The following is a 26,205-nucleotide window of genomic DNA, read 5'->3' on the forward strand; positions in this document are numbered from 1 at the left end:
AATATGGAAGACTTATAGAAAAGGGTAATTAATTTAAATAAAAGGCAACAGTGAGCGATGAGTAAAATGCTGTGCCATCCAACGTGATTTTACTATGTATCATTAACTGAAGTACTGTTACTGCAAGCTCTAGCATGGTTCAGAGGAAGGCACGCGATCCCTAAAATTCAGTAGAGGGTTTGGTGATACAGTGAGTGAGAAAACAAACACTTCAAGAAGCAGAGAGTGCGGAGAGGAAGACTCAGAAATGGGAAAATTCTATAAAGATCAACAATTGAACCGCTGTTCTACAAGATGAAGGAAACCTAGGTTAAGGACAACTTAGATGGAAAGAAAGTATCTTGGGATTTTTCTCTGCCTGGCAGTTCACAGGAAGATGCCGAAACTTCCCATGGAGGAAGGTGATAGTCCCACTGAATGCTACACCACTGAGAACACATTCAGAATACTACATTCAACTCAAAGTGAGATGTTCTTATAGAAAAAAAAAATGTTCATTTTGAAATAATTTTCATTTAGAAATAGAAAACCTCTTATGGAAGAGGAAATGAAAGAGAAACACAAAGTATACAGGCAGCATGTATCCTGAGCTTCTCACACCCCATTTGTTCACGAGTTTCCACAATGAGCAAGCTCTCAGCCACCCTCAACAATGTTATTCATAGGGATATGGGCCAGTTTCATAAAGAAGTCAATGAGTCCCGTGATAGCAAATCCTCTGGCTGTGGCTATGGCAATCTTCTGGGATTCTTTTCTATTGGGTTTGGTGTATCATTTAACCAGCCAAATTGAGTCCTTTATGAACTGCCAACTTGACTCAACAAACTGCATTACCTGATCATGGCTGAATGCAGGATGGTGATTTGAGAAGGTAGAGACACCTAGCATAGAAGAGGATTCCACCGTACCATGTTTTAAGAGCAGATTGACACAATGAAACATGTGCTAAAGACAACTGACAACCACGGAGCATGATGCTTGGCAAAGTAACAGACAACTCAGAAACATGTGAGCAATCATTACAAGCGTGAAGAACTATAATCTGGGGGTGGGGTTGGAATTCTGCACTTACTGAGACACCAGGCAAGGAGAACCTGGGTGAAGACAAAAATAACAAACTCATTATTAGTAAATAGCTCGGATGGCCTGGAGAGGTGGCTCGGTAAGTTAGTAGTGCCTGCCGGGCAACTGTGGATACCTACTTGAGATTAGACTCAACAAGCCAGAGCAAGTCTGTGTGTGTGTGTGTGTGTGTGTGTGTGTGTGTGTGTGTGTGTATTCCCTGCATTGGAGGCAATGGACACAGAGGATTGGCAGGGCTTGTTGGTTATCAGCCTAGCAGAAAACACAGGAGCTCTGGGTTTAATGAAAGACCTTGTCTCAAAGGAACAAGGAAGGGAGTGAAAAAAAGGACACCTGGTTCCCTCCACTGGTTTAGTATGTTTTCTGGGATAGTTTCATAAAGCCCTGATTGACATCAAAAGCTGATCTGCAGTACATTCATACCATGGATTTCTATTGGCAGAGCTCACAGGGTTAATAATACACCTTGAGGTCACTTAAGACGGAGGTCCTACTCTATATTAAGCCCATTTGGTTAAACTTCCTTGACGAGAACAATTAACCTTACATGCCTTGTATTTACCAGGTAGTCAGCTACCTAATGCAAAAAAACACCTAAAATCTGATGCTGTGTTCTACCATGCTCCTGACCCACGGTAATGTGTGATAATGATCATTTGCTGAAAAAAAAGCAAGCACAGAGGTTTGAAGCAATCTTATGCCATGAATATCCACCATAAATATTGAACGCAACAATCAGATATTAGTATATAAACAGTGATGTTTGTAATACTGTTATCTGGGGCAGTTGGAGTCAGTGACTCAGTCTATTTTAGAACCCTGTTACGATTCCTCTAACTTATTCCTCATTCTTTCCCAATGTGATCTTTTCTGTGCTGTTTAGTAAAAGTGAAAGAAATACTTTATTCAGAACCTTCTTTGGAGTTAACAAAGATTTGAACACTTCTCAGAACCCTAAGGGTACATTAAACCTTGTGTTTTATAGTTTCTAGGAAGTTGTAAAATAAAATGTTAATAGTTTAGTTTATCTAGATAATAGTTGGAAATATTCTAATATTTTGCCCACCCACCTTGATGATACCCTTTTGAATCACTTCTCTATTATGCTTTCGATTTAATTATCTCTGTGTATCCAGGACACCGTACTTTAGAACTAAATTCCAGTGGACACACTGGAATACCTAACAAGTACATGGCCATAGGATTTCAAAGAGACACGTGGTGCTCCGTGCTATGGAGGAGTCGGCAGCAGCTCTCCTTTAGCTCTTTTTTTTTTTTAAATCTGTCTGAATATTCTCATGTCCTCATAACACCTAGTCCTCATGCTCTTAAGGAACTATGGTAAGAAGCCTGCTGCATCTTCCAGGCCTGTTTTTTCTGCTTATAGAATTGAAGATATTGGTGCACATCAGAGAAAAGAACAGCTCTTCTTTGTGCTTGACTCTCATCAAAAGTTGGAAAAGGGTTACATAGATATGATGTGTGGCAATGCACAGTCGACTCTCTTATGGCTAAGGGAGGTTCGTGATCGGTGAACACTCATTGAGACCAGTGCTCAGTGAACATCCATTGTACCGTGGGTACTACAATTCCCAACTTTAAAATGGAAATCGTGTGAGCAGCTGAATGTTATGGAGATATTCTCCAGACCAGCCTCTGTGTTAAGGGCTTTACCTCCCCATTCTCCACTTCTCACCAAAAGCACCTCACAGGATAGATGGATAGATGTATTATTTGCACATATTGGTGCCATCTTGAAAATGAAGAAACAAAGATGTAAAAACATGGAATAGGTTCACTATATGGAAAGGTGCTGATGGCACCTTTGAAATCTGTGCCCTTCTCCATGTATTATATCTGCCAACACGTCTGTGAGGTTAAAGGGCACCATCATGGCTCCCAGTCTCTCCACTTGATGTTAGAAGGTGTTCTTTAGAGAAACACAAGTATGGAAGATTTCCCTCAGTTGGATTTTCCCAGTTTTTGACCTGAGAAGAAAGTTATACACTTTAAAATTTTAGGTATATAGCAATGCATGGCTCGCAAATGCAGAGCTATCTGTTTTGGGGGGCAGTAAAAGAAGTCCTGATAAGATCTATTGAAAAGTGGTTACACAGACTATTCCTGCCCAGCTGCTGACAGGCAGCGCAGTTCTCAGCTTGCCTCTTCTGAAGTGACTCCAGCTGTCGAGGCTGCCCTGAAGGGAATCCATCACAGAAAAGAAAGGAGCTTCCAATCTTCTCTTGCCCCATTCCTTTGAGGTTCCCCAATACCTGCACCCAGTAACTATACCCTTACCTCTGCTTTATGGCCTGAAGAGAAATACTATTCCCATCACAGCAGATGCAGAAGCACCTTCCAGAACTATGAGTAGTATCAATTTGGGATGAGAAAGGGCTCCAGAGAACTGTAGGAAAAAAAAAAACTCTGAATCACAGGGTTGGAGGGGAGGGGGGAGAAACACCAACATCTGGGAGACAGACCTAGAAATAAAAGAGTGAACGGGGGAAAAATAAAAAGGGGAAATGAAGCCGGGCGGTGGCGGCGCACGCCTTAAATCCCAGCACTTGGGAGGCAGAAGCAGGTGGATCTCTGTGAGTTCAAGACCAGCCTGGTCTACAGAGCTAGTTCCAGGACAGGTTCCAAAACCACAGAGAAACCCTGTCTCGAAAAAGAAAAAAAAAGGGGGGGGGATGAGAACAAAGGGCTGGTAATGAGAAGGAGGTCAGGAGGGCAAAGTGGCAGAGGGAGAGAAGATAGAAAGACACACTTGCTGATTCTGAATGCAACAGAGAGTCTTCCAAGTACAGTCTTTTCGAATGTGAGAGAGATTATTCCATCCTAATACATGGCCACACTACATGTCACTCCATTTGCTAACTCTTCGACTTTAATGGATAGGATTTAATATATTGGCATGTATTTTGTTGTTTGTTTTTATATTTGTTTTTGAGGGGTGGCTTTGGTTTTTAAGGAAGAATTTCACTATGTAGCCAAGGCTAGCCTTGGATTTGTGATCCTCTGGTCTCAGCTTCCTGAGGGCTGGAGATACAGACTTGCATCACCAGGCCCAGTTCTGAAGGCATTAACCTTTAACTGTGGTTGAAATGATGTTCCGACTTGACGCTTGTAATTTAAATAGTAAGTACGTATAGAAAGAGGAAGTAAGAAGCTAGAGACTTCTGTGCAAGGAGCAGGAGAGACACACACATGTCACATCAGCAACATAGCTGCTGCTTCTTGATGTGAAAGGTACTGCTCGACTCTAATGCTGTGTAGAGAGGAATTATATAATTTATGCAAACAAAATGATGAATATATTGCTATTATTATCAGGCAAAGAGAAACGTAGACTATGCAAATTAGAATGGAACTCGGAGCTTGACATATTAAAGACATAAATTATTTTCCCTTATAGATGTATGTATGTAAAAAGAACCTTTTATTTTATTATTATTCTTACTCTACTTGTTCAGTGTTAGAATATGAGATGGTAGCTCATTGTTGAAAAGATGATGGTTTAAAGTTATTGCCAGTTTCTTTGTCGTTTGGTGCATTTGCTGCTGCTGTTAAAATGTCATTTTATATATGTCTCCTTCATATAAAACCCTTCTGCGACTGCATTATTGTATTTATGCTGGCTGCAGGTAAATCAAGGGTGGTGGCTGCATTAGAAAGTCTGCTTGCTTTAATTATGGACTAGAACGAGCACCGTCCCTGCTATGTGAAGTTCAAGGTAAACAGAGGATGCATGTAACAAAATTGAAAAAACACACCAGAAAGGGTGAAGAAGGAGACTGAATTACTTCTCACTGTCTTTCACTCACCCCGGGGAATATGGTTAAATGTGATTTACACTCCTTTATTTTAACTTAACCATTCCAATAGCTACAAAGCAAATTACTTTTATGCCAGGAGGGAAAAGTGATTCTGGAGGGAAATTTTTTTAAAGAATAGAAAGAAAAGTATTTTATGAGAAATTGTTTTCCTAAATCACTCTGCCAGCAACTCTGAACCAATCGATATTTTCAAGCCCCTCGGGGGTCCCATCAACAACCAAAATGGTTGTTGGTTAAAATTACAGAAGAAGCTGTGTGGAAACTACATAAGAGAAGTGTTTTTGCCTTCCTGCAGAAAGAAAGAAGACAAAGACAGACCGTATGCATGAATCCAGGCAATTTCTAAACAATAATGATTGTATTTTTTTGTATAACAGATCTATACAAACTTAAAAGTAGCCTATGTCAAGCACGTTGATATTTCAGAGAGTTTCCTGAGGGCAATTAAGTGAGTTTTGTCATGAATATTTATAATGTCTCTTTGAAAATTTCAATTCCATCCCTCAACCCCTCCCCCAATTGGGATCAATTCCATAAGTATTCCATGATGGGAATGGTATTATGAATGTCAATAGGAAAGCTTGTTGTATTTCTATTCTATCTTGTCTCATTGTCAGAAAAATATTTGAGAATGAGACTAAAAAATAACTAAAGGCATCATTTGTCTATTTGAACTCAGAAATGTTTGTTAGTTTTTCTGTGCACAACTGTTTTCCAGGCTAACACATAATTTCAAAAGCTAAAAATGTTATTCTCATATGCAGAATTAAAACATATCCAATATTTTATTAAAGCCATAGTTTTAAGAAATGAAAATACCACTATTTCAAATGAGAATGGGGGAGTTATGTATATCATCAGAAATGTTCAAGTGAATTTGATGCGCATAATACCATTTAGCATGCTTTAAAACATAGTATTTGAGGTAGTTTTTTATATGAAGAAAAGTAAATTTTATCTCTATTGAACAAATTCAGTTGCAGTCATATGGGTAAAATAGTTGGTAATGGCCTCAATTCTCTACCACTTATAAAATACCTTTGGCAGCCATATCGAAAGTATGGCTCTCGTGATCTCAGCTAAAGCCCTCTGCCTCCCGTCCTACACCTGAAAGGACACTATGTAATCTCTTTTTAGGCCACAGACAGCCTCTCTTTAGCACAGGACATAATTTCACTGGACATATTGGCTTCAACTTTCTTTTTTAGTGAATGGGTATCGTTGGTGGCTAGCTGATTCTACAGTTGTGAACTGAGCCATTATGTGAACTCCACCAAATGAAGCAGCTTCCAACATCCAGAAAGATACAGGACTTTAAAAAATGGTATTCTGTTTTTATTAATTCAGGACAAGGGGAACTGTGCTTCAGGCTAGGTGAACATTCCAGAGAGTGCAATGTACTAGCAAAACAGGGATGAAAACAGAAAGAGAAATGTGGGGAGCCAATGGGAATTATGGATACACAGGTGCTCAGTTCATCTGGGGTGTGTGATTTGCACAAGTTAAAACTCAGGTGGTGTTAGAGTTGAGCACAGCAGTGAGGAGTGATGCAGACATTGGGGTGATGAACATCATCAACAAAGAGGCTGGAAAAATGGGTGTTTTAGGGAATGGGGTACTTGTTTTTTGATCCCTGAGTGGATAGATAGAGTATGAATAAATTCTTAGGAATAGATACATATATTTCTCAATGGTTAAGAGTGTTTTGTTTTACATAGTGACATGGCATAAGCATGAATTCCCAGATAGCCACATAAAAATCTAGGTATTGCCATTATGGTAGGCAAACATGGAAGAATTCCTGATTCTGCTATCCTGTTGACTCTTAATCTCAGGGTCATGGGTTCATGGCCCACATTGCATGCCAATTTTTTGTAGGAGGCCGCTTGTTTGTTCCCAGCTGCTCAGCCCTGAAACAACCACAGAGAAACTATATTATTTGCAGTACTATTTGGCCAATAGCTTAAGCGTATTTCTAGCTAACTCTTATACCCTAAACTAACCCATCTCCATTAACCTGTATATCACCACATGATTGTGACTGACCGGCAAAGTTTCGGCATGTCTGTCTCTGGTAGCGGCTCCATGGCTTCTAACTCAGCCTTCTTTCTCCCAGCATTCAGTATAGTTCTCTCGGCCTAGTTGTTGTACTATGGCCTATGAACAGGCCAAGGCATTTTCCTTATTCGTTAACTAATAAAAGCAACACCTAGACAGAAGGACCTCCCACACCACCATCCTAATTCAAGTTCATTTAGAGATCCATTCCTGGGGAAGGAAGGGGCAGAGTGACAGAGCAGGACACCCAATGTCCTCTTTGCAGCCTCCACAGCATTAACGGCCACTTGTGCCAGCATACATACGAATGCAAGCACAAGTTATGCACGAACAAAAGCTAATAAATAAAAATGAGATAAGACTTTCAAAATGTGAAAATATTTAACATTCACCAGAAAACTCTACCTCGAGCCATTTACAAATTAATGGGCTGGGAATTTAGCCTAAACTGATTCAGTTTACAAAAGAAAACTCTTGCTTAGGGAATGTTTTGTGTGAGTTGTGTCACATCTAGGTTGTCATCGTGACTCCAGCATTCCATACATGTTGTTATCATGTTCTCGAGCAGATGTGCTGTTTCACTTTCTGTAACAGAGATAATTTCCTGCCTCCTCCATTCCCCTTCAGTTCCTTAGAATCTAAGTCTACACTAAGTAACATTCAGCTGGAGCCTGGTTATGATGGATGTAGTCCTCTGGCTGAACTAATTTTCTGGCCCAAGTACGAGTGCTAATTAGTTAAAAAATATATCTATTCTCAAATTCTGCTTAGCAACAACATTGAGGCTGAAAATTAGATAATTGCCAGTTGTCTAAGTAATATCAAGTTGTTCTCCTCTCTGAGATAGTTCCTGGCTCCTTTCCTCCCTCCTTTCCCTTCCTTCTGACCTTCTGATGAATTCTGTTTGTAGTCGTTGCTCCTGAACAGCTCTGCCAAGAGGCAGACTGGCCCTAGATTATACAGAGTAGAGTTTGTTGGAAATTTCCAACAGAAGCACGGTCCTAGGGGACAGCAAGACCAGTAGGATCTCTGGAGTTTGGATCTAGGCGACTTCATTCAACCTACTATGTACCTGGTTTTTAGTTTATTGTAATATCAGAGTCAAGTACATTCCTGATACCAGGTTTAATGTGAAGATACACACATCACCCATATAATCTGAGCATGCATGAAAAAATCCAGCTGGAACAGAATTACTCTAGGGCAGTCAAGGGGCCACAGTTCATTACGGTTGCAGCCATGCTAGCTGAACCCACTGCCATCTATCTAGTAGCCCCTGTTTTACTTTTGTGCCCCTTTGTCTATACTTATTTTTTTCATAGGTTCTACGTATCAGAAAAAATGCAATGCCTACTTTTCTCAGTCTGCATTATTTCCCTTAATTCAATGACCTCCAGTTCTATCCATTTTGTTGCAAATGCATTAGTCTTATTCTTCTTTAAGATCGATTAAAACTCCATTGTGTGTGTTGTGTGTGTGTGTTGTGTGTGTGTAGGGAGAATATGTTTCATATTTTTGGTTCACATGAACACCTAGGATATTACCATAATTATTTAGCTATTGCTAATAGTGTCATGATAAGTGTGAGTGTGTATCTTTCTCTACAGTGAACTGACTGATTCTTTAGAGTATATACCAATAAGCAATATGGGGGGAAAACACCTAATAATTTTATTTTATATATTTCAAAGAACCTCCATGCTTATGTCTCTAGATGGTAGACTAATTTACACTCTCACAGACAGTAAATAAGTGCCACTTTTTCTGTTCATCCTCACCCAATATTTGATGTTGTTTTCTTGAGAGAAATTTCTGACTGAAATGAAGTAGAACTGTTTTATCTTTGATTGGCAACTCCTGGCAGCCAACAAAGTTCAGCACCATTCTGAGTTATTGGTTTATTGTAAGTTACCATCAATGGTTCGTGATTAAAACTAATAATTTCCCTTCTTTTACATTTCAGTTCATCTTAAATAAGAAAGTAAAATTACACTTTAATATCTTCCAGATGAAGCTATCTCTCACATTTCAGCCTTATTTTAATTTTTATTTATTTGCCAGCTAATGCCTCTTTGTTTTTACAAATGTTCCCATCCCCACAGCACGACACTTTGTTTGCATATGTCAAGATTCATCACAGGAAAGCCATTTAACCTCTTCTCACTTCAAAATCTAGAAGTTATTTTTAACCATAACTAGGTAAAAATAGTTTCCTAAATACTTATTGAAAAAAATTCTGGCAATCTAGTATCTTTGGGCCCCTTTGTCAGTTGGCTTCACTCTTGTCTGCCTTTCTTTTCCTTTGATTATCTCATTGCTAATTCCCTTCCCCTTTTATTTGCATTTACCCCTGGTCAAAGCAGAGAGCAAAGCTGTTTTAAAGAAGAGGGAACGTCCAGTTCTCTCACTGTCCTTCCTGTTGAACATGGGTGTGTTTCAAAATTGTAAAGCCTGAGCCTTCAGCCATCTTTGCTGCTGCATGTATTTACTTACTAGACTTTATTAAAGGGATATTTCCAAACAGTTAGTAGAATCAAATACATATGTGAACCATGTTGAAAATTAGTATTAGAAAGCAATACTTAATTGTTGATACTATCATGTGATATTTTCCTTTTCAATTTCCATGGTTCATGGGCTAGTATTTGGATTTTAGAAACTTCAGTGAAAACAGATATCTTTCACGGGACCTTAAGTAGCCAGATTCATAAGGCAAGCCCATTTATCGGCGATTGCTTATTTGTCAGTCTGAAGCATAAGTTTTTACCTAGTAGAGAATGTTATTGTCTTTTCATAGCCATGGTTTCCCAAACGAATAGGAGGACGTTATAAGCAAAACCCTATTCAGTAAGCTTGAACTAATGAAGATGCTTGAGTCAAGTGTTTTGCAGTTTCATAAGAACAAATTCCTTTGAATGAAAGAATTTCTAGCACATATCTGTAACATTTGTCTCTAATGTATATGTGAATAGTTATGTAAGCATGAATTGCAAATAAAAACACATTTAAATATGCAATGTATGAAATAATAGCTTTGACAGAGAAATTTTAAAAGAATTATAAAATACATACAAATTTTAATCTTTGTGGGTTTTGCTTTATAGCCACCTTGATGTGATTATATCCAGTTTGTAGATTACTAACCAAATACCTGTCATAGCATCTAGACAGAATGAGGGTCGGAAAGCCAATGCAGCTGAACTACTGAGCACTCGGGGAACACAAACATTAACAGTGTCCCCCTGGCTCCCCTTTCTAGGTTATCAATCCTCACCTTTAGTTGCACACTCCTTTTGGAGGAAGTGTGGCTGTTACTGTTCGTCAACAGTAGATGCATCCATCCAATGCCTTTGACATACGTCTACATTCTTCCCTTACTTGGTTACTTTTGAGCTCTAATTTTTGAAGGGAATAGCTTTTGCTTCTTCTCGAGTCTGTGATGTTATTCTTCTCACACACCCCAAACAGCAGCTCACATGTTTGTCTGTCTGTAGAAAAGCTAGCCTTGATTTTAGAAGATCCTCTAAGTGATTGAACATTGTCAAAAAAGAAAGAGAGGAAGCTGGCTTCTGGAACTTGGACTATTGGCTTCAGGCTCTGTTGTAGGAGGCTGCTTGTTTGTTCCTGGCTGCTCAGCCCCAAAATTACCACATAGAAACCGTTTTTTATATGTAATACTGTTTGGCCAATAGCTTAAGCATATTTCTGGCTAACTCTTATATTTTAAATTAACCCATCTCCATTAATCTGTGTATCGCCATGAGGCTGTGGCTTACAGGGTAAAGTTCTCTGGTGGGGCTACATGGCTTCTCTCTCTGGATGGCATTAATCAAGATTCTATAAAAAACAGAACAAATAGGAAAGATGGGGAATGATTTACGTAATTACCTTATAGAATTGTGGCTGCCACAATCCCAGCTTCCATACGATAACCAGGCACCCAGCAGGCTGGAGACACAGGAAGGATGTGGTGATGCCGCGGTTTCAAATCAAAAGGTGTTCTGCTGGCAGAATTATGTTTTCAAGAGAGATTCACTTTTCCATCAAATGTCTGGATGATTCCACGAGACCCACACATATTGCCATGGGTAATCTGATTTATTCATAGTCAGCTGACTTAAGTCAATCTCACCTAAAATTAATCTCAGAAACAATCTAGAATACAGGGGAATGAAATATCTGGGTGCCTTGCCTTAGCCAAGTTGACTTGTTTCATCCCACAGTTTTTGTACATACAGCAAATTGTATTCTTCCATGGAGTACACTGGAAGGGAATTTGATTAAAGAAAATTGCCTTATATAATCACATGGAGCTCCATCACTAGGTAGAGCTTTCCAATTCAATTTTATATTACATAGTTTCATGGTATCCTAAGACATTTGATACCATAATTTCTTGTTTGCTATAAGATAGGAGTATGTGTCTAAAGACCATAAGGTTTGCAATCACCCTAGTGAAAATATAACAGTGATTGATGAGAGCTAAATCCACCATTGCTTATATCTAGTACCTATAAAACATGCCTATATATTAGGTGAAGTGTAAGAAGACAGAAACGAGATCAGATAGGATAATACTGTACTACACAGGCCATTATTAAACCAGAACAATAGCTAATCACAAAAGAATATAGAAATATTTGATAGTAACTCTCTTCTTTACATTTTAAGTATGAAAATTAGGTGTTGAATTATATTTATTCCTTGATTACAAACTCTCACAAATTAACACTAACTAAAACTGAGTGACAATATTTAATTTGCACTGGTTTACAATTTCACACCCCAAACTCCAACATCCAAAGGGATGAGGTTTAAGTTAATAAGACTGTTGATTTGGGAAAAGAGTTAGAGGCATCTGTTTCATGGGTTTCTTAAATGTTCTAGCTTGTCATCAACACCGTACTTTCCTTGCAGTGAAGTGACATTGATGGATCCTAAAATGAGCTGGATCGTTGTGTGTTGCCGAGGCACGCTGCCTGTTATTTGACTTGTTCTTGCGGCTCCTTACCATGGAATTCCTTGGTAGAACCCCATTTGGGTAACACAAGAGGCTCCACTCAGTGCATGTCACTCACCAGGCTGTCTGAATGTGTTTGTCTGCTGTGAAAGAGGGAGATGTGGTTAGAAACTGCTTGCTGCCGCCCTTGTTCAGGTAATCTGTGGAAGAGAAAGCTGAACTCAGAAAGCTGAACTCAGGGCATCTGCTCTCTGACTGAGAAGCAAAGCTAACACAGGCTGGGAGACTGTTCCGAGGGCTTCCGACTTTTCCTTAGGCTACAGCAGCAATGCTTTCCATAACAGCCTGTGGAGTGAGCGTGGTGGTATTTGGAGCTTTGAACCTCTTGGTTAAATTTCCATCTCTGGCAATTTAAATGAATTTTGTCGTTCTGGATGAGCAACTGTGAATGTGTCCTCTCTCCCTCTTCACGGGCATTTAACAGAGAATGGGAAAAAGAGGACACAAATTAAATGAATTTTACTGGCATTCTCTCCTCAAGATGGCGGGCTGACTTAGGCCCTGTTCTCTCCACTCTTGTGTCCTGCCAACAGGAGTGATGCTCAGCATGGTGGCTGTAAGGCTCTGTGCCAAGACTCCACTCTCAGGGCTTTCTATCAAATATTGTTGTGTCCTAGTATCACCCAGTGCTTGAAGCTTCTAATATTTATTCTTTACCGTTTTCCTGGGGGAATGAGGGGCCCAGACTAGCCTTAAACTCATTGTGTGCTAGAAGCTGATGTTGAACTCCTGATTTCCTTTCTCCACCATCCAAATGCTGGGGTTCCTGGCAGATATCACCATGTCTGGGACAGATGTCTAATTCTTATTTCTTTACTTTGGTTTCCCAGTCATGGACAATTAAAGTAAGAAAGTGTGTGTGTGTGTGTGTGTGTGTGTGTGTGTGTGTGTGTGTATTATCAGGGCTCCAAATTTGATTCTTGGCCTCCATTCTGTCTCTATATGATCCGATGAAACTGTGTCAGCAAGCTAATGAGTCTCGAATCTCCCCTGCTTCAGTGTTACCTCTGAGGCAAATATTCTCTTCTAAGTACTTCTAGCAATACAAATAGGACTCACCGTCCTCCACTTCATACCTATGCATCTTCCTGGGTTGCAAGAAACCTCCTCACACCCAGTGTGTGCTGGCTTTGACCAGTGTTTCCCTTGCTCGCACCCAGAGTTTATATCCCTATCCAGAGTCTACCATAAACTCAAACATTGTATCTCACCTTCGCTTAACCATTCTGTTTCTGCTGTCATTGTTTGTCACAATTATGCCTTGTTTCATTAGACTCTGTCCTCACTACCACCTCGGTGCGTTTCCTAATGCAAAGGTTTTACTGTGCATTCTGTTTGGAGCAGCACCGCTGTGCCTGCCCATGACCTACATGAAATTGGTTTGCTCTGCACTGCAATGCAGTCTGTGTCGTTTCACAGTCTCCTTTTTCTGTTGAGCACTGGTTCCATCAAGGCGTGTGTGAATCTTTTATATTCCAAGTGATTCATCAACAGAGGGCCACACTGTAATACCTGCATTCTGCCCCTGTTACTGAAATATTCATTCTTTATTTTTCTTTGAGCCCTCACCGGGATGATGCTCCATTTTGAATGACCTGTCTCAGATGTGGGTCCCCATGACAATGTGCTTTATTGTACTCTTCCCACTGCTTGTGATACTTGCCTCTGATCAGCATCTCCAGATACTCCATCTGTACTGAGTTTCTAAACAGAGACCGTAAGGCGTGGTCTCCAATCCCGCCTGGAAACACTTAAGGAATCCTTTGACTTTTAGCTGGGGGTGCTTGCTGCTAATCAGGTGGTCCTCTAATTGCTTTTGTTCTCATCCACTAAACTGAACATCTTGAGAGCAGAGACCATTTTAATTATTTCTGTGGCCCCCAAAGTAAGCACTGTGTCTGGGAGATAGTAGGAAAATGAGTGTTAAGTGAGTAATTTATCCTTTCATTCACCAGATGAAAAAAAATTAGTCTTTCTCTTGTGACACTCCCACCCAACTGCACCACCCTCCAGGGGGTAATTAACTGAAAGACGAAATTAAAGCCTATAAATAGAATTATTTTGTGAGACAGCAGAGTCCACTGAAAGCAAGTGATAAATGAATACATTCTTCAATATGTAATATTAATTGTTTTGTGCATTATGAATATCTGTTACTTGATTTATAAAATACAATCTCACATTATCTGTTTCCCCCATATTATAATCAATTTGTACTGAACTAGTGTCAAGTAACTTTTAAAATGGTTCAAGAAAAAAAGCATTTCTGACTATCCTTGCAATTTTTTTCTATAAATATGAGATAGTTTCAAGGATAGTAAAAATATATAAAAATAAGTATAATAAGTGAAAAATATTTCTGATAAAAATTTCAGTTAGACTTGGCAGTGGTGGAGCATGCCTTTAATCCCAGCACTTGGGAAACAGAGGCAGGAGGATCTCTGTGAGTTCGAGGCCAGCCTGGTCTACGAGAGCCAGTGCCAGGACAGGCTCCAAAGCTACAAAGAAACCCTGTCTTGAAAAATCAAAAAAAAAATCCAATTAGTTTAGGGACTATAAATGAATCCAAGGAATTAGATCCCTTAACTATGAATTCTTGAATTCAATAAATAAAAATAGAAAACATAACAATGAAAAAGAAAAAATAAGATCTAAAATGTTAATAAGAACTATTGGGATTAATTTTATATGCCATTAATAAATGTAAATTAAATGTGAAATATCTAAAAATAATAATTGAGCTTATATTTACAAACAAGAATGCATTCTCTTTTAATATAATATAATTTCTTTGAATCATAATATCTAATACTTAGTGATACAAATTATGATTTTTGAAAGATTATAAACTTCCTCATATGTTCTTCTGCCAAGCTGAAAGACTCATTTAGCTTGTTTCTTTTAAATTGACAGACAAGTGATGGCTATTGTCTTCAACAGAGCTGGCATCAATGCCTGGTTCACTCCATGTCTTATCAAAGTTTCTTTCCATGACAGAGGGACAAAAAAAAAAAGTCCACTATATTTCAAGAATATTTTCTCTATTTAACATAGGTAATGAAAACTTTCAAGTTATGATCTATAAAGAATATACACTTACATATTAATCACAGTTAACACAAAAAACTCATTGGTATTTTAACACACATCATACAGACAGACAGAGAGACACCCATGCACCATCTACTGCAAGAAGAAGCTTCTCTTGATAGTGGCTAAACAAGGCATTGATCAATGGGTATAGCAATACAATTGGGAGTCATTTTATTGCTATGTTTTTTAGCAAAATAATAGTATTAGGCTCCCCCCAGGGTTCATGATCCATCTAGTTTCAGGCTCTTGGCCACTTTAGCAATGTCGAGCATGCATTCCACCGCATGGACTAGATCTTAGGCACAGTCAAATGGAACTTTCTTTTGGTTACACTCATTGCATATTGTACCAGTATATCTTGCCGGAAGGTCACTGTTGTAGATCACAGGGTTTGTAGCCAGGTAACAGTGATGATGAACTTTTTCTTCCAGTAACATACAGAGTCCCTTCAGAACCGTGAATGCTTATCAGCAGGTGTAAAGCATCCATTAGGAATCAGCTTGACCTCTCTGTGGTTGATAACATGAATAAGTGTTGTAGTCAGCAACAGGGACTTAGTGTCAGGTTGTAGTTAGTGAGCAGCCAATAGCCTTGACCATAGCCTGTAATGTTAAGGGAGTCCATGGGACCACTTTGATCAATGACTCATGTAACTCATTCTTGCCACTGGTGATTTTACTTTGTAGAATAAGATGTCAATCTGGAGCATTATCTCCCTCATTATGGGTGATCTCATTTAGATTACTTTCATATATGTATATAAATTAGGATACTTATAATATAGTAGGTACACATATGGCTTTTGAAAGGGCTTTTAGTATTAGTGCTTCCTCTCCATATTTGTTCCTTTACACTGCTCTTTCATCCCCTTCCTCGTTTAGCCCTCCTATTCCAGTTTCAACTTTATCTCTCCATAGCACTAAATTCTTTGTCCCCTCCCATGGGAGATCCTCTTATTCTCTTGGTCCCTTACTCGGTACCTAACTTGTGTGGTTGTTAGGTTGCAGCACTCACATATTTTTTATTAAAAAAAAAATTTCCGCCTCCTCCCAACATCCCATTTCCCTCCCCCTGTCTCCCATTTCCCTCCCCCTCCCCCAATCAACTTCCCCTCTCTCATCAGCCCAAAGAGCAGACCAGGTTCCCTGCCCTGTGGGGAGTCCAAGGACCGCCCATCTCCTTCCAGGTCTAGTAAGGTGAGCATCCAAACTGCCTAGGCTCCCAAAAGCCAGTATGTGCAGTAGGATCAAAACCCATTGCCATTGTTCTTGACTTCTCAGCAGTCCTCATTGTCCGCTATGTTCAGCGAGATGGGTTTTATCCCATGCTTTTTCAGACCCAGTCCAGCTGGCCTTGGTGAGTTCCCGAAAGAACATCCCCATTGTCTCAGTGTGTGGCCCTGGGTTCCTTGCTCGTGCTCTCTCTCCTTCTGCTCCTGATTTGGACCTTGGGGTTGTAGTCTGGTGCTCCAATGTGGGACTCTGTCTCTTATGTTTATTGAATTTATAGTAAAAGGGAGCTAATTCCTTGGATTCACTTATTTCATTAAACTAGTTGCAATTCTAACAGAAATAATTTTCAGTCATTATAATTATTTTTATATATTTTTACTGTAGTTGAACCTATATCATATTTATAGAAAAATGGCAGGGATAGCCTGAAATAGTCTTCCAGATAGTTGCTGCTGTCATGTGCAAGTCAGGTGAAAGTCATGCTCATCCCAAATAGTCAGGCAAGTATTTCTTCCCCTTCCTGTTCTCAATTAAAACAATCTACCAACGTTCTTGACCAGAGAAAGCTTGCTTTCCAAATGACTGGCAAGCACTGTTCCCATCACCACTTGGTCTTGGGGCAGGAGGAGTTGTACCTTTATGTTGCCTCCACTGTTAGTGCTGTCTTGATTGGGACACCCTAGGAAATAGCAAAACTTTAGGAAGGGAAGAAGGCACATGTGGGGGTGGGCTGGAGACATGTGATGTAGGACAGCAGCACTTTCTTTTTCCTTTGCCCAAATGGGTCCTGCCCAAAATGCTCAATCATTCATCTACTTCAAAAATTTTTCTCAATTATTTCTGGGATAGGTGTAAGCCTCACTATCTGGTTCACTTTCGATGGCCCCTGGATGTTTTCAGAAGTATTCACAGTAACTAATAATTTAAAACACTGAGTGAGTAACAGACTTAGTGATGCTACTCCAAAATCAGTAGTATCACAGCTTGATGGGAAGTTAAGGCGATTCATAAAAACACCACAAATCCATTGTGTAAATGTACCACATTTTCTTGATCCATACTTTAGTTGAGGGGCATCTAGTTTGTTTCCAGGTTCTGGCTATTACAAATAATGTTACTATGAACATAGTTGAGCACATGTCTTTGTGGTATGATTGAGTTTTTATTGAGTATATACCCAAAAATGGTATTGCTGGGTCTTGAGGTAGATTGTTTCCTAATTTTCTAAGAAATTGCCATACTGATTTCCAAAGTGGCTGTACCAAGTTTGTTGTCCCACCAGCAATGGAGGGGTATTCCATTTACCCCACATCCTAGCTGGAAGAGTCTGTCATCAGTGATCTGGTCTTGGCCATTATGACAGGTGTAAGATGGTATCTCAGAGTTGTTTTGATTTTCATTTGTCTGTTGGCTAAGGATGTTGAGCATTTCCTTAAGTGTCTTTCAGCCCTTTGAAATCATCTGTTAAGAGTTCTGTTTAAATTTATTCCATTTTTAATTGGATTATTTGTTCTTTTGATGTCAAGTTTCTGGAGTTCTTTGTATAATTTGGAGAACAGTCCTTTGTCCAATGTGGGGTTGATGAAGATCTTTTCTCATTCTGTAGGCTGCCATTTTGTCTTATTGGTCGTGTCTTTTGCTTTACAGAAGTTTCTCTGTTTCAGGAGGTCTCATTTATTAATTGTTGTTCTAACTGTCTGTGCTACTGTGGCTATATATAGAGAGTGATCTTCTGTGTCAATACATTCTAGTGTACATCCCACTTTTTCTTCTGAGAGATAAAAAATAATGGCATCTTGAGATTTTCAGGCAAATGGATGGATCTAGAAAAAAAATATTGAGTGTGATAACCCAGACCCAGAAAGAAAATATAATATGTACTCATTCATAAGTGGCTTTAGACATAAAGCAAAGAAAAAGCATCCTACAGTCCACAACCCCAAAGAACCTAAACAACAAAGAGGACATTAAGAGAGACATTCATGGGTCTAAATAGGAAGAAGAAAAGGAAAAGACCTCCTGAGTAAATTAGGAGTATGGGAGTCACGGGAGAGAGTAGAAGGGAAGAGGGAAGGAAGGGTGGGGAGCAGAGAAAAAATATATAGTGCAATAAAATCATTTAAAAAATGCAAAGCAAAACAGAAAACACCAAAGCTCTCTGCCCATCTGCTTTCCCGGTCATGAAATGATGACACAGAGTGTGAGTTGCCCTCACTGCAGTATGGAGGATGCGGTGCAATTGGACATTTGAAAGAAAATCTGTAAAACTTTCTACAAATGTGTCATAACATAGCACTCTACACTTTGGGGTAGGCACAGTGACAGTTGCCATTTACTAAACTGTTCTCCTTAACCTAGACTCCATGCTCCTCTCCAGGGCCTACCATGCCCCAATATATCTCATCACTCAGTGTTTCTGATGAGAAAACCGAAGATCAGAGTTAATGTCTGCCCCCAGTCTCACAGGTAACTGGAAATCCAAACTCAGTTATGTCAGATGTCAGCACCTGACAGTGACCCACATTCTTTTCCCAACTCAACAGTAGTCTATAGTCTCAGAACTACCAATAGAGAAACCAACTTGAGGAATTTCTCATTTGTTATGAGTTGATGACAAGCCTTTATGTTATTGAGTCTACATTTCCCAACGTGGAAACAGTTCTACCTTCCAGAGAGGCAGAAGCCTCTTGGTTCACTAGTGACCCTAGGACTCTCATTGATCTGCCAACGTTACACCGTCTCCTGAAAGCAGTTTTCTCTCCTCTCCCCTCCACTCCCCTCCTCTATTTTCCCTTCCCTCCTCTCCCCAACCCAGAACATTTTTTATATTTCGATAATCATCTTTTTACTTTACCACTAGGTGAGAAATAATCAATTTAATTACAAAACTTAAAATTTTTAGCCTTTTGAACAATTAAAAAACCATTCAGATTAAGGATAAGATAGTTGTATGATAACTATTTATTTAATAATGTATCCCTGTGAATTGATGCTAAAATTTTTACAAATAAACACTTCTCCCCCTTCAGTTTTTTTTCCCCAAGTTTACATTGGTAGTCACTTCATGACAAGTGATTGTTATGGATCCTAAACTAGACCAAAATTATGAAGAACACCTTCTGAACTGGATGTGTAAAAACACTTGTGAAAGGTCTTTACGAGTATATCCATCTCCCGTGACCGTGATTGCTAGGACATGCTAACTACTAATGATGAGTAGAGTAAAGGGCAGATGCAAAAGCAGCTTTGAAGAGTGAGAAGTCCTCACCAGTGCCGACTAACTCATCAGCACGCATGTGCCATCAATACTCAAAAGTTCACACTTGCATGACATTACCTGCTAGGCATTTAAACACAAATCAGACTAGTCACCCAAAGTATATAAGACATGTTACCCTTGCAGAACAGAATACATCACTGTAGACAAAAGGTGTCTGTTTGGGAGGCTGTGTGTGTGTGTGTGTGTGTGTGTGTGTGTGTGTTCTGGGAGGTCTATGTGTGTGCAAATCTGTGGAGCTCAGTGAATCAGATAGACGTCTGGCCACTTAGCTCCAGGGATCTGCCTGGCCCCGCCTTTGCTGGGGTTACAGACGAAAGCCACCATGCCCAGCTTTTCCTATATGGTTTCTGAGTCTCTAAACTCAGGTTTGCATTTTACCCACTAGACCATCTCCCAACCCAAGTTTGGGTTTTCTGTCTTAGTTTTCCTCTTTACAATTCATTTGATTCCAAGACCACTTTCACATTTAACACCTTCCCCTAACTGTTTGTATAGCCTTTGTGTTTCTGTTCTACTTTAAAAGTTATTTAGGGAATATGCGATAACTTCTGTCAATTCCTTTTTAAAGAATCACGAATGAACAGGTGTAAAGGGATTCACATGAAGCTCACATGTTTAATATGCTAGCAACCAATTCTCAGGGGAAATCTCTTGGGAAAACGTGTAGGGAAAAAAATCTGGAAACCAGCTTCCTTGTCATTTTAATATAGAAAGGTTACCTTGCTTTCTTAGATTCCATTCCAAGTGATTTATTGATGGAGGCAGGGGAGACACAGGCCAACAGAAGCACATTTACTTCCTGTGGCACTGGAAGAACTGTTGCCAACACTAGCTACAAACACCAAGGTTTGGTATAAGCAGCCAAAGCCACTTCCTTTGTCAGAGATCCAACGGGTCAGGGGTGAAGTGTGAAATGATGTTTGACAAGCTACCGGGAGACTTTTTCATAATAATCCTGCCTGTGTTCTAGAACATGAGAGTTAGTTTGAAACATACGCTCTCAGAAGCTACTGTGGCATATAAGACTCCAATTCTGTGCATCCTTCTCTGTCTCGCTAGCACTCTGTCGTGTAATTAAAAGACTAAATTTCATTGTCGTTCATTCCCTTGTAAGGACTTTAAAAAGACTTTGAGATAAGCGGTAAACATCTTAGTTGCCAAAGTGCTGAAAATGTACGCCACCTGTTAAGCATGAAGCCAAATTAAAGCTTTGGAACGAGAGTAGAGCTGATCTTATCTATTTTGAGGTTGAGTTGATCTTCAGAGAAACTTTATAATTTTAGAATCATCTGTATAAAGAATTTCCCTTTTACCCTGCCTTGACAAGATGTTTACTCTTCCCTTAAAGGTATCAGATCCACACAGGACTCCAGCATTCTATCATCAGACCTACCCAACCCAACTGTCTACCTCTAGACAACGCAACCCTACCTCAAAAGCTGAAGGAGGTCGGCTACTCAACTCATATGGTTGGGAAATGGCACTTGGGGTTTTACAGGAAAGAATGCATGCCCACCAAGAGAGGATTTGATACCTTCTTTGGCTCCCTTTTGGGAAGTGGAGATTATTATACACACTACAAATGTGACAGCCCTGGGATGTGTGGCTATGACTTATATGAAAATGATAACGCTGCTTGGGACTATGACAATGGCATATATTCAACACAGATGTATACTCAGAGAGTGCAGCAAATCCTAGCTTCCCATGACCCCGCCAAACCTATATTTTTATATGTTGCTTACCAAGCTGTGCACTCACCACTGCAAGCTCCTGGCAGGTATTTTGAACACTACCGATCCATCATCAACATAAACAGGAGGAGGTACGCGGCCATGCTCTCCTGCTTGGATGAAGCGATCCACAATGTGACCCTGGCTCTAAAGCAGTATGGCTTCTATAACAATAGCATTATCATATACTCCTCAGATAACGGTGGACAGCCCACAGCAGGAGGAAGTAACTGGCCTCTCAGAGGTAGCAAAGGAACATATTGGGAAGGGGGCATCCGGGCAGTTGGCTTTGTGCACAGTCCACTTCTGAAAAACAAGGGAACGGTGTGTAAGGAACTTGTGCACATCACAGATTGGTACCCAACCCTGATTTCATTGGCAGAAGGGCAGATTGATGAAGACATTCAGCTGGATGGATACGATATCTGGGAGACAATAAGTGAAGGCCTTCGTTCACCCCGAGTGGATATTTTGCACAACATTGACCCCATTTACACCAAGGCGAAAAATGGCTCCTGGGCAGCAGGCTACGGAATCTGGAACACGGCAATCCAGTCAGCCATCCGGGTGCAACACTGGAAGCTGCTCACAGGAAATCCTGGCTACAGCGACTGGGTCCCCCCTCAGGCTTTCAGCAATCTGGGCCCAAACCGATGGCACAACGAGAGGATTACCTTGTCAACTGGCAAAAGCATCTGGCTTTTCAACATCACCGCTGATCCATACGAGAGGGTGGACCTCTCCAGCCGGTATCCTGGCATCGTGAAGAAGCTGCTGCGGAGGCTGTCACAGTTCAACAAGACAGCCGTGCCAGTCAGGTATCCCCCGAAGGATCCCAGAAGCAACCCTCGACTCAACGGAGGAGTCTGGGGCCCGTGGTATGAAGAGGAAAACAAGAAAAAGAAAACCAACAAAACCAAGGCAAAAGAAAACAAGCGAAAGAAAAGTAAAGCGAGGGCGAGAAAACAACCGGCGGCACACTCTTCAACAAAATACCACCCAAGTGTTACTGCCGGCTGAAGGCAAGACTTGCTGACTTGGTTAAGCTTAAATGGCCTGGTTTCTAGGTAATTCAAAGAATTTGCCTCAGAAATACCACTGCCAGTCAGTCCCCTTGGGCGTATTTTCATCTTGCTCTCTGCCAGCGGCTTCTGGCACCTGGCTGCCAGTGTGGACCAAACTATCCTCCTCCTGCGTGCCAAAGGCATTGCTTCTGTGGGCCACACAGAGAGCAGAGTGCAGTTATTTATTTCTCTCTGTCCCGTCAATGATTAGTCAGTTGACAAATCAGAATGCTTTGAATTGCAACAGAGACGGCGACCCGTAGAGGATGGAAATCACAGCGTAACATGGTTAGAAATGACATTTGACAACAGTCGAAGACTGTGTTACCTCAAAGGCCTAAAAACAGTATTTCTAAGAGAAATTTTTTATCTGTATCATATGCAACTTGGGCTTTTAAACTAATTCTACTTTGTGTTGCCTTTGCCGCTTCTCTTAGTGAACAGTTTGCACCTCACCTCATCCTACTTAGAGCAACAGCGGATAACGTCTGAGCATTGCCAGAAATGAATGTAACTATACCCCAAACACTTTAATAGGACAATAATTTCAGGAGAAAGTGCCTAATTTATTTTTCAAAAAAAGTTATGCAGATGATTTTAATTATTTTAATTAATTAGTTTCTAAGTAAGAATTGTATTCCAATTCTTTAAAGTTACTAAGCACTGTCATGCCGTAAATCACTGTTATATTATGTATGTTCATAAAATATAAAAGGAAACTCATTCAGAAAAAAATACAGCCTTCAGTTTTTCACCATTATTTGAATGTAAGACGATAAATATATTTTTAAAATTTTGTAAATTTGTGATTGTACAGAGTTGATTTTACTTTATTGTTTCCACCACGAACTATTTATATATATTAATTATTAAAGTGATTTATTTTATGGCATTAGTGTGGCTTTTCCAATTTCATTATTACACTTCTAGATACAATTGTATTATTCATTTTGACAAATAGAAATCTTCTTAGTGATTTTAGCTGCCCAGGCTGGCCTTGAATTTGTAATTACAGGTATAAAACAAATGCCTGGCAACAGGCAAAAGTTTGTGCAAATAGGAAGGGACGGTGTGCTAACATGGTAACAAATAAAGATTTTGTAAATGAAGAGAATTATTTTCTCACATGGCTACTGCATTGAGAACAATGTTTTGTTTTGAGAAATAACATATTATTTATATATATTATATATGCATATGTGTATGTATAAACCCTCCTCTTACATAAAGTATAAGATAAAAAATAGAAATTGAAGATGCAGATAATCTGAAGACAGAATTGAAGACAGGTGACCTGAAATGAAGCCAATCACAGGGCCATGGAGCAGCAACTGTTCCTGGCAGCCACGGAGGTTTTTTTGACATGTCTCCTCTTAATGCAGAAGCTGGGAAGCCACACCCGAAGTGCCACGGCAGCAGAAACTGTGGCCTGGAAACTAACAACCATGATAAAACAGTTGGTGATCGAGAAGGTGAGTGGGGCCTGCACCGTTTATCATGCAAATATGAGTCAGCAAAGGCTGTCCTTCATGATTCTGAGAACTTGTGAAGGCGTCTGCTAGCTACCAAACTACCAAAATGGGCTTAGTGGTTTGTTGTTATTGTTGTTGTTTTAAAGTGCTTGATTGAACCATTTTGTTTCTAAAGGGTATAGTTCCATTTTGCTCCATGGCATTTCCTGTAGCTTTCTCTCATGACAACATTGTCAGTCCATTTCTTTGTGGGATGCAAAACAGTGCTGTGACTGTTTTAAGAGATAACATAGGCTTTGTTAAAGTTATAACTAAACTAAGGTTTAGAAGAAAAACTGGTGTAAGTGATGCTTGGTTGATCCAGGCATGGTGGCTCACACTTTTAACCCCAGCACTGGTCTCTAAAGTGAATTTCAGGACATTCAAGGCTGCCATACTGAGAAACCTTGTCTCCAAAACAAAATAACAGATTTTACCATGTGGTCTTCTCTATGGTTCTAGTAAGGAAAGGGAGGAAAAAAGAACAAGGAGATAAATTAAGATTGTATTAACCCACAGTGGAGCAGAGTGGAGCAGGTAAGTGCTACCTATTGTGTTAGGATTATAAATAACTATAAATAACTGCAAATTCTTAATACTGTATACAACCAAAAGATTTTCTGCCAGAAAATGGCTAAAGTGATCTGTTGCCATTATGAAAATATTTTTATTTATTATTTGGCAGTTTACTGCGTGTAAACAATGTATTCTAATCAGCCCCCATTACCTACCCACACAGCCCACAGAACCCTCTTTTCTCCCTCCTGCTCCCTTTAAAAACAGAACTAATCACCTTTTTTCTTTTTCTTGAGACAGTATCTCTTTGTGTAATCCTGGCTGTCCTAGAACTTACTATATAGACCAGGTTGGCCTTGAACTCACAGAGATCCTCATGCTGCTGTATCCCAAATGCTGGGATTGAAAGAGCTTGCCATCACCAAGCCCAGATTTTCTTTTTGTTTCTAAACCAGGTCTCATGCAGCCCAGGCTGACTACTAATGCACTATGTCCATGAGAAGGACTGTCTCAGTTACAGCTCTATTTCTGTGAAGAGACACCATGACTAAAGCAACTAATAAAAGAAAACTTTTAATTGGAGGCGTGTTTACAGTTTCAGAAGGTGTGTCCATGACCACGATAGTGGGGAACACAGCAGCAGGTAGGCAGGCATGGTGCTGGAGAAGTAGCTGAAGCTTATATCTTATCTGCAAATTGAAGGCAGAAAGAGAGAGAAACTGGGCCTAGAGTGAGGTATCTAAGCCTCAAAGCCACTCTCAGGGACACTCCTTTTCCAAGAAGGCCACACCTCTTAATTCTTCCTAAACAGTCCATCAATTAAGAACCAAGCCTTCAAATATATGAAACTACGGGGGCCATTCTCCTTTACACCACCATGGTGGTCTTGAGCTTCTGATCACCCTGCCTCTACTTCCAAGTGCTGGAATTACAGATGTGTGCCACCATACCCACCTTAGAATTAATTATCTTTAATACCATTCCTCATAATAAAAGAATTGACACAAAGTTAAGAAGTTTCTAGAAGTATAAAAACTTATTACTGGAACATGGAGTTACAGTTAAACGTTCAGCAAAAAAAAAATCAAATAAAATAGAAAGCAAACCTTATCTGTATCATCTTTATTTCCTCATAACACAGACCACTGCCTTTCTAGCACAGTGCTGAGGGTTACAGAATGCACAGCCTTAAAAGTGATCTCCAGAAGAGAAGCATCGTGAATGACTTCTTTGTATCACTTTGGGAAAAGGAAAAACTGTAATTATCAGATAAACATTTGTGTCTCTGTAGAAATATGGATGCTGAATGATTCGTGGTTCAAATATTGGTATTTTTTTACGAAGCTATCCAGACTTACAGACTATGAATCTTGTTTCTGGAAAAAATGTGCCCCTCTCACCCAGCTTACTGGCCATCTGAGTGAAGCTGATTCATTGACTGAATATGATGTTAATCAAAGCACATACTCAAGATGTTCTCTCAGAAAGCTGAGCAGATTAGATCAGACTTATCTAAATCCTGACTGCACTCCTCTGACTAGAAGTTTCCTTGCTCTCAAATTTGCCACCATCCTGTCACAGTCTTTGTCAACTGGCAAATATAATTTCAGGGAACAATAAATTCTCTGTTAAAATATAATAAGAAAATAGTGAAGGCTCATTAGAAATGTCCTGCCTATTCATTCACTACCTTCTTTTTTTTCCCCAACTGGTAATTAAGTGGAAAACATGCATCTCACAAATCAGAAGTAAAATTTGTCTTCCTGGTAAAAGTCC

The 26,205-nt window shown here is 39.8% G+C and overlaps 1 protein-coding gene and 1 pseudogene across 1 annotated transcript in view; one reads left to right on the top strand and one right to left on the bottom strand.

The window, feature by feature from the left end:
* The window catches only part of Arsj (arylsulfatase family member J), a 48,665-nt gene extending 25,376 nt beyond the window's left edge, over positions 1-23,289 (top strand). The window contains exon 2 of the mRNA XM_050147163.1: positions 20,954-23,289. Within this exon, the coding sequence (XP_050003120.1) occupies positions 20,954-22,358 (1,405 nt within the window). The 3' untranslated portion in view covers positions 22,359-23,289. The remainder of the gene's footprint in view (positions 1-20,953) is intronic.
* On the bottom strand, positions 637-3,335 carry LOC126501851 (protein transport protein Sec61 subunit gamma-like; annotated as a pseudogene).
* Positions 23,290-26,205: the final 2,916 nt, after the last annotated feature.

Source organism: Alexandromys fortis, unplaced genomic scaffold, assembly GCF_014885135.2.
Source record: "Alexandromys fortis isolate MF-2015 unplaced genomic scaffold, M_Fortis_MF-2015_v1.1 scaffold_19, whole genome shotgun sequence".
Classification (NCBI taxonomy): domain Eukaryota; kingdom Metazoa; phylum Chordata; class Mammalia; order Rodentia; family Cricetidae; genus Alexandromys; species Alexandromys fortis.